The 8,831-nt window shown below is 34.2% G+C and overlaps 1 protein-coding gene across 4 annotated transcripts; it reads left to right on the top strand.

The window, feature by feature from the left end:
* Window positions 1-1,366: 1,366 nt before the first annotated feature.
* On the top strand, window positions 1,367-5,243 carry LOC114762073 (uncharacterized). Of its 4 annotated transcripts, none has more exons than XM_028951528.1 (7): window positions 1,367-1,430; window positions 1,742-1,838; window positions 2,750-2,859; window positions 2,959-3,426; window positions 3,546-3,695; window positions 3,796-4,211; window positions 4,401-5,243. In XM_028951528.1, exons 2-7 carry the CDS (start codon window positions 1,759-1,761, stop codon window positions 5,013-5,015), a joined length of 1,839 nt encoding a protein of 612 aa, XP_028807361.1. In that variant the 5' UTR covers window positions 1,367-1,430; window positions 1,742-1,758; the 3' UTR covers window positions 5,016-5,243. The 4 variants fall into 4 exon arrangements, with proteins under 4 accessions (XP_028807361.1, XP_028807359.1, XP_028807360.1 ...); XM_028951526.1 differs by having other exon boundaries at window positions 1,368-1,430; window positions 2,947-3,426; XM_028951527.1 differs by having other exon boundaries at window positions 1,405-1,430; window positions 1,748-1,838; window positions 2,947-3,426.
* Window positions 5,244-8,831: the final 3,588 nt, after the last annotated feature.

The following is an 8,831-nucleotide window of genomic DNA, read 5'->3' as shown; positions in this document are numbered from 1 at the left end:
TCCAAAAGAACAAACTCCGCAAAAAAGAAAAAGGAAAAAAGAACAAAGTTCCGCACTCTCAGCGGCAGCATCCCTCAGCATATCTAAGCGTCCTAATATGGTCCGTCAGATTAATTTAAGAGCTCATAATATGCCACATCATCCTGCTATTAAAAATTAAATATAAATCGAACTGATGCTATAAAATTTTTGAGTAGCTTTGAACTATTTTTTTCAAATCTTTTTCAGAGTGAAACACCTAATTTCTTGAATCTACTTATTTGAACGGTAAAGTTTATTAGGAATCCAGCTGATATAAATTGAGTCAAATAGAACCATAGAGAGAGGTGAAGTTCTGCCCTCAAGTATTTTAACTAAAAATTTAAAAAAAAATAAAATACTTGGTATTATTTTACAACTCTTTGTGTCTTGTCTAACTCGATCTATATTAGATTTAACTGTAATAAATCCAAAAAATTATATATATAAATATTTCGTGATTAAGTTTTTTTATCTTTTATCGTCATCTCGAAGTTTGGAGTTTGGAGTTCTCATAAATCCTCTAGTTAAAATGAGGCAGATGAGAAAAACCGGATATTTCATGCTAGAATAATCTTAGTTTAGAGCTGGTAAAAAATTTTATACCATGATTAAGATTTATTTCTAATTTTTAATAGCGTCATGTGGCTCAATTTGAGTTGTTAGATTAATTTCCACGGCTGGGATTCGGACGCCGAGGGAAGAGGACGCTGAGAGGATCCTCTTCGGCGAAGGTCAAGTGAGGAGAGCGAAAGCAGCCCCTACCCCATTTGTCGTTTCCCATGCCTTTTTCTGAAGCTTCGCTGCATTTCACTTCCATGTCTCCTGTGGTTTGTGGAAGGATATAGTTTTTATACTTCTTCTTTAATATTATTTTCGATTTTAATTATAAGACTTTATTTATAAACTATAGACAAAATCTTACACTATTATCATAAATATTTAAAGAGGGTGTTTTATTGCCCAAATGATATCATTTAACTTAGATACTAAACGATATTTTTAAAAATAATTTTATGATATATAAAATAAACACGTGAAAAGATTTTTGTTTTAATTTGTAGGGAAATATATTTTTTTAAAAGTGATTTTGGGCATCCCAAAAACTCCATCAGTCGGAGTTAGGTTGAACTCCAATTAGTTAAAAGTAAGACGGATCAGGATGCATATTGGGTGGTTTAATAATAAAAGGAAGAGACATTTAATATTGTTCTTCGCAAAGTTGTTGTTATTATAGGAAAATAAGCAGTAAAGCCAAATGACTGTGGCCGTACTCTAATCATTTAACACATAGTGGTAGGACTTTACAGAGTTGATGGGGTGCTTTGTGATTGATTCTTATATTTGGTTCCTTCCACCTTCTCTGACGAAACAGACGGCCTTCAGATCCATCACCACTGCCCTACTTTCCGGTAATTTATTCCAATCTCTCTCTCTCTCTCTGTCTCATATCGTCTTCTTACCATCTCTCTCTCTCTCTCTCTCTGGAAATAACCAAGCTTCTTGTTTCTCTCTTGTTACTGTTATTATTTTAACTCAGTCCAATTAGAAGAAGGTGAATGATCTAAAACTCTGAAGCTTTTCTGAACTTGCTTTTAGTGTTCACTCCTTGCAATTTCTCTCTGATGCGTTGGCTAGTTCATGTGTTTCACAGAGAGAGAGATTATAGAGTGATGATAATGTTTTAATTTGAAGTTTGGTGAATCTGTGTGTTTGTGTTTAGAATCAGGTGGGAATTAGATGGCGAACTCGTTCGAGGTTGAGTCACTGGAGAGACAAAGGAGTTTTTGCTTGTGCTTGCCCACACACAGGATCCACACGTAAATTTACTATCCTATCCTCTTCTTCTTCATTCTTCCCGGTCATGTTGATAAGTTAGAGAGAGAGTCTCAAAAGTAAGTTCCGGCTTCTGAATCATTATCTGCTTGTATAGTCTCTCTCCTCCCGCTGTTTTCATTCACGAGGTTTTAATTAATTTCATAGGGGGGAGTATTATTTTATTTATACACAATTTATTTCATCTTAATATAAAATATAATTTTTTTCCCAATTGAACATTAATTTTAGACAGCACGCCAACAGCGATCCACTCTTCTTAGGAGTGTATGATGTTAGCATGCTGACGTCATGGCATAACCATTGATCAGGCTCTGGTAGGCCTCCTCTCTTTATTTGACGCTTGTACCAAAGAAATATTTTATAGAAACTTTTTAATTACACTCTATTTCTTAATTTTTTCTCTATATTTTCCATTATTTTTAATCACTTTTTAGTTACATTCTAAAGTAATTTTGAATTTTAATAAGCTCCTACTTAATAAGTCTATTTTTTTTCAGTTTTGAGGAAGTATATATTTAATTAATTTATAAATCAGAACAATCTAGAAGACTCATACATATACACAAAAATGCAAACTATTTTCATTTTTTTGAGATAAAGGCCTGATATCATTGGTCAAAAGAATTACAAAAAGGCATCTCTTGGTTCACAAAAAAGATGTTACGAGGCATCTATACGATAAATAGGAGACGCGAACTAGTTGTTAGCTTTATGGTTCAAGAGTTTCACAGAACCAAAACTTCATTAGCCAATCCTTGATAGCAGTAAAAAGCGTTTTGTTCCTTACATGCCATAAGTAGCTCCAAGGATAACATAACCAAGGTTATCCTCCAACGTTAGTTTTAGAGGCAAATTAATTTTTGAACACAGACATACTGTGCTTTCTTGACAGAGAAATGGCCGTAGCAGATGAAAGTTCTGTGACTATAGAGGCGCAAGAACTTCAAAGGGTTGCTTCAGCTCAGTTTAGAAGGCCTAACCTTAATCTTATAGATCACACACGTATGATCTCTCTCTCTCTCTCTCTAATTTGTTTCCATTTATATTACAACTTATATAACAATGTTTCCGTTGATTAACTTGTTTCAGAGGAACGAAGAGATAAATACCTAAGGTTTTGTGTTCCCCTTCACAAAGCAGCACTGAAAGGTGATTGGAAAGTAGCAAAGGATATCTTAGATCAAGACCGGAGTCTAGCTTGTGCCGCCATAACCAGGGGGTGGTCGACGGTACTCCATGTGGCTGCCGGAGCGAATCATGTTCACTTTGTGGATGAGCTAGTGAAGGAAATGAACCCAGAAGACTTGGAATTGCAAGATGTGACTGGGAACACTGCGTTCAGCATCGCTGCAGCAACTGGGAATCTCGAGATTGTTGAGATCATGAAGAGAAAAAACAAAGACTTGCCACTGATAAGGGGCGGTCAAGGAACCACTCCTCTTCATATGGCGGCTTTACAAGGACAAAGTGACATGGCTTGGCATCTTTATCCAGAAACTATTCAGTTTTTTCATGATCATGCTGATTGGATAGTATTGCTCTTCTGCTGTGTCAACAATGAAATCTACGGTAAGAATATTACACAAGCATGAACAAAATACTAGGCTGTAAAATTTGAAGTGTGATATATATCATATACATACCTTGTGTCAAACATGTATCAATCATATATATGACTTATTTTGCAGATTTAGCCTTGAAGTGTCTAGAGATGAACCAAGATCTAGCTTTTGAGAGAGATGAGTCAACCAATGAGACAATATTGCATATATTGGCTCGAAAGCCTTTGAGTTCTATTTGCCAAAGTCAGCGATATAGAAAGCGGCTCATGAAGTCCTGTAAGCGTCCATGATCACAAATTACGGATGATATATAATTATGATAGTGGTTTTACGATACGTATAAATTGTGTTTTGACGATCAAATTGTGTTTCACAGGTTTTAGGCAAACTCAACAACTTCAACTAGTAAAATACTTGTGGAGTATATTCCTTAAACAAGATGATGCAATGATTATAGGCAACATAAGAGAACCTTCACCAGTAATATTTAATGCCGTAGAAGTTGGAAATTTTGAGTTTCTAGCTGAGCTTATAAGTACCTATCCTGATTTAATATGGGAAGTTGATGAAAGAAATCGAAGCATAATTCATGTTGCAGTTTTGCGTCGTTATGCTGATATCTTCAATCTCATACATGATATTGGCCCGATCAAAGATTTCATCGTATGTTTTGAGGATACTAGAGATAAAGACAACTTATTGCATATGGCAGCAAGATTGGCACCATCAGATCGATTAAACTTAGTTTCTGGAGCAGCTTTCCAAATGACCCTTGAATTACTATGGTTCGAGGTACTATATTATACTATAAACAATATTTAAGTCTATCTTTTAAGATGGATTACATAAGTACTTATTACTTTTGGTGCATTCTTGTATATTGTAGAAAATAAACAACGACTTGTGATAATAGTGCAATTTGTTATAAATTGCATATATTTTATATTGATATTGATAGCATATTATATTTTGACATGGCAGGAGGTGAAGAAGATAATGCCACCATCATGTATAGAGAAGAAGAATGCAGAAGACTTGACTCCTCAGCAACTATTCACAGAGGAACACAAAAACTTGCTAAAAGGAGCAGAATCATGGATGAAGAAAAGAGCAGAACAATGCATGGTTGTTTCTACTCTTATTACTACTGGAGTGTTTACAGCTGCATTCAGTATACCTGGGGGTATTAATGACAATTCAGGAAATCCTAATTATTTGAAAAAATCATCATTCCTGATATTTGCCATATCTGATGCAGCTGCAATGATCTCATCCGCAACTTCCATACTTATTTTTTTGTCCATTCTCATCTCACGCTATGCAGAAGAGGATTTTCGCAAGTCATTACCCTTGAAGCTCATATCTGGATTGGTTGCTTTGTTTATCTCTATAATAAGCATGATGATAGCATTTAGTAGTGCCTTTTTCATCATGTATTGTCATGGCTCAAAGTGGGTTCCTAACTTCATTTCTGCACTTGCTTTTATACCCATACCCTTGTTTGCATTTCTGCTGTTCCCACTGTGGTCTGATATACTTTATTGGACCTACTTTTGTAGGAATCTTTTTCGTCCTAGTAGGCATATGCTTTACTAGGAAGATCATTAAGTGGCTGTCATTACTGAGTCATGGATCTCTTCTTGTAATTAATGTATTTATGTAGTATGAGTCTTGAGAATTCACTGGCCTATTGAGGTATTTATATATATCCTCTCTCACTTCATGATTGTACGTGTCTTTCTTTTGATTGCAAAAGTTGTAGTCGAGCTAAGGTCCATCAAATATGTTCTAAACTGCAGCATAATATGTCATCGTTCCTCATTTCATTTCTCTGGCCTACTTTTTGATAGCAATAACGGAGGAACAAATTAAGACTTTTAATTTTCAGGATATGCTTTTATCTTACAATTTATGGTCAAATAATTGAATAAAGGCTTCAATCCATTGTCTATGAAGGATGATATAATGTGGGTTGGACTCCAGTTAACAATATTTCAAACAAGGGCAAAAACATGATATGCGTGGTCCCTATTGCTTCCTTTAAATATGGCCGTGCTATTATTTTACTTTCTTCCAGCCCCTCCATTATTCTTTTGTCGTATTCTTACTGCCTGCATCAAATATCTATATGTGCATTGATTGCTCTTTTGTTTAATGGATGCAAAAGTGAGAGTGCTCTCCCCACCGCTCTCCCACTTCTTCCATCCTTTTTTACAAGATATTTCTATTTTTCATTGAATCAAGTAGAATCTACTAATTTTTATTTCGTCTTTCTTTGAAATGAGACAAAGAACCCGGTTTAGCGCGCAAGGAAGAATGATAGAAGTCAAGGATTGTAGTGGTAATAGCCGATAGTGGAGTTACTTTGAAGCTAGTTAATATGTTTATTTTGATTCTAAAATATAGGAGTTTAATTTAATCTATTTTATTTTTCAAATTTATAAAATTTGAACCCAATTATTCAGATTAATTACATATATTAAAGGTAGCTAGGTTTCAGTATTGGGTAGTTTTTATTGAAAATGGTTAAAGAGGGTATCTTAAAAAACCAACACTGCGCATTTTTTATAAATAATTAACACATTTTTTGTTGTTGTAAGAAACGTTAGTGACATGGTCTTTATTGGGCAAGAGAATAGATAGGTATTTATTAGTGCAAAGCACCACATCTTAACAATAGGAAATTAGCGGTGACGGAATTAGTGGGGGAAAAAAAATTTTCATCCCTATATTGCTTGCCACTAAATTTTCCACCACTAATCGGAAATGCTTTAATGCACATGGCATATAAACACAGCCTAGAGGTTAGGATGACATTGATGCCAATGTCAGATAAGAAATAAAAAAGAGAGAGAGTGTAGCGCGTAACTAAGACTCGCATAGAGTTTGAACTGTTAAAACCTAAAATGGGATCACACAATAGATGTGCTGCACACGTGCACAGAGAAAAAGAAAGAGAACCAGAAAACTCAACAATTAGAGCAAGAAATAACTAGGAAGGCATTCCCTTTTTGTGGTGTCAGAGTGATGATATATTAGAAAGGTGTAATCTAGCTTCAATGCCATGGTAATTCTCATTCCATTATCATAAATAGCCAATTTAGTTAAGCTGAATGATAGTAAAAAGGATTATATACTCAGAAAAAGAACTGTGCATTTTTTCATCATGTCTATTTCTAGGAGGCCTCCTATATGAATACTCATTGTAGGTTCGCAATTGTTTGTAAAATGTCTATTTTATCTCTTCTGTGAAAAGAAGATAAACATATGATTTAAGTCCGGTTTGGCATAAATGAAGGAAAGGAATCCTAGCTCTTTCATGGCATGAAAATTAAAACGTGTAATGTCTAATTATATTCATGTAGTCATTGCCCAAAACAGAAAAGTCTACTACCTCTGGCTTTTTTATTTAAATTCATATTATTTCAATTTGATTTTTTCCAAGCAGAAAGTTGAGTGGAATGGGGCCCCATGAAAAATTTAACATTCGCCAAGAGGAAACACGCAAGTGGGTTCTCTCACATAGCTTTATTCCCAATTAAATCCTTCACGGCTCTTTTACTCAAAAAGTAAAAAAAAATCCTTCATGGCTCTGACACCCTTAGCATCCTTAGGCTTTTGTCACAGAAGCAACAGAAGCGACAAAGCAAAGAACAAATAAAGCGATATTCCATCTGGTAAAATAAAAGCTTCTTTTTTGCTTTCTTCTTTGTCTTTTATTTTGCAGATGCTTGATCTTCTTCTACTGTAAATAATAATGGTATTTCTGTATTGTTCAAGTGTTTTTTGTAATACAAATTGTTCAAGTGTTTTACTCTCGAATTTCTTCCAATAAACAACTATATTTTTTTTCATTCTATTGCACTATTTCTTCTTCCTGAGTTCAGTTGATAATTTCATAAAGAACTATCGCCAAGCTCTTTCAAATATAAATGATTCAAATCATTAAAACCTTCTGCACATGCATAATATTTAAGATTCGTTATATTTCTGTTATCAACTAGTTGGAAAAACTAGCCGGCTAAAATTTCCTTCTTCTTCTTCTTGTTTTTTTTTTTTGGGTTTCAATCGAATTCAAGATATGGAGGATAACCGCGAACAGAACTTCATGATATTTCTTATATTAAATACATATTTTTATGTCTAAAGAAATAAATATTTTAATATTATAAAACACATACACAGCATGCATCATCGTACCAAATAATTTGATATAATAAATTTATGGAGATAAAAACTCTGGGAGGGAAAGCTACTTCGCCATAAAGATAGAATATTGCTCAAATGCAAAAAGAAAAAAAAATTCCATGGGTTTGGCGAAGTCATTTTAGTGAACTTCATAGAAATTTAAAATCATGTGCCGTTTTAATATTAGGAATATGCAAGATGAATTTATAAAACAATTTTTTTAACATCCTTTATTTAACGGAAGGAACACATGTATCCATCATGCTCATGGAGGGCTGAACTTGCAACCTCTTGCTTAGGTTAAAAAATTAAGAAGGTACTTAGTATCGGTTAACCCAAGCAGCTTTGGCATAATTATGTAGTAATTATGATCAAGAAGGTGATGCAATCCATTAACAAGATAAAGTATGTATAAATGATTGTTACATCATATAGTTAAGGTGGCTTAAGTGAGTTGAAATGAAAGTCCAATAAATGGGAGTTGTTAGGGTTGGATATATAAGCCACTACAAAAAGATTGACTTTCAATGATGACAAAAGTCACCACTGAAAGTTTTCAGCAGTAACAGCCAAGTCATTAAAGTAGTGACTGTTGTTGAACTTATTAGTGGCGTCAAAGAGTAGCCATTGAATGTATAATTCTAATGGCTTTTAGCAACCACACAAAAGTCACCACTGAATAAGCCATTCAGCGGCAGTACAAAAGTTGCCACTGAAGACAGCTAAAACTACCCTTTCAATGGCTATAAAATTCACCATTGAAAGTGTCGCCGGAGAAATTATTGTCTAAATATGATATTTTTCATACAGAACTTAAAATAATAATAAAAAAAGAGGGAGACTGTGGGGGTAAATGAGACTCACATAGGGTTTAGATTGTTAAAACCTAAAACGGTTTAGATTGTTAAAACCTAAAATGGGGTCACACAATAGATGCGTTGCGCTTGTGCACAGAGCAAAAAGAGAGAGAACCAGAAAACTCAATAGCTAGAGCAAGGAATAACTGGGAGGCATTCCCTTTTTGTGGTGTTAGAGTGATGTTATATCAGAAAGGAATAATCTGGCTAACTAAGGGTGGTTTGGTTAAATGCCATTACAAATATATAATGGTAATTCTCACTCCATTATCATAAATTGCCAATTTAGTTAGGTTGAATGATAATAAAAAAGGATTATATACTCCTAAACAGAATTGTACATTTTTTCATCACGTCTATTTTTAGA

The sequence above is a fragment of the Neltuma alba genome, unplaced genomic scaffold (assembly GCF_004799145.2).
Source record: "Neltuma alba isolate B1F8T4 unplaced genomic scaffold, ASM479914v2 tig00011184_pilon, whole genome shotgun sequence".
Classification (NCBI taxonomy): Eukaryota; Viridiplantae; Streptophyta; class Magnoliopsida; order Fabales; family Fabaceae; genus Neltuma; species Neltuma alba.
The sequence above is the reverse complement of the archived record's forward strand: the minus strand, read 5'-3'. Positions and strand labels throughout refer to the sequence as shown.

Bases quoted from the DNA above. Each gene is read 5' to 3' on its own strand.
- LOC114762073 (XM_028951526.1), top strand. From the start codon at position 1,759: ATGGCGAACTCGTTCGAGGTTGAGTCACTGGAGAGACAAAGGAGTTTT. The intron at 3,427-3,545 runs GTAAGAATATTA...CTTATTTTGCAG, and splicing joins TGTCAACAATGAAATCTACG to ATTTAGCCTTGAAGTGTCTA. The intron at 4,212-4,400 runs GTACTATATTAT...TTGACATGGCAG, and splicing joins TTGAATTACTATGGTTCGAG to GAGGTGAAGAAGATAATGCC.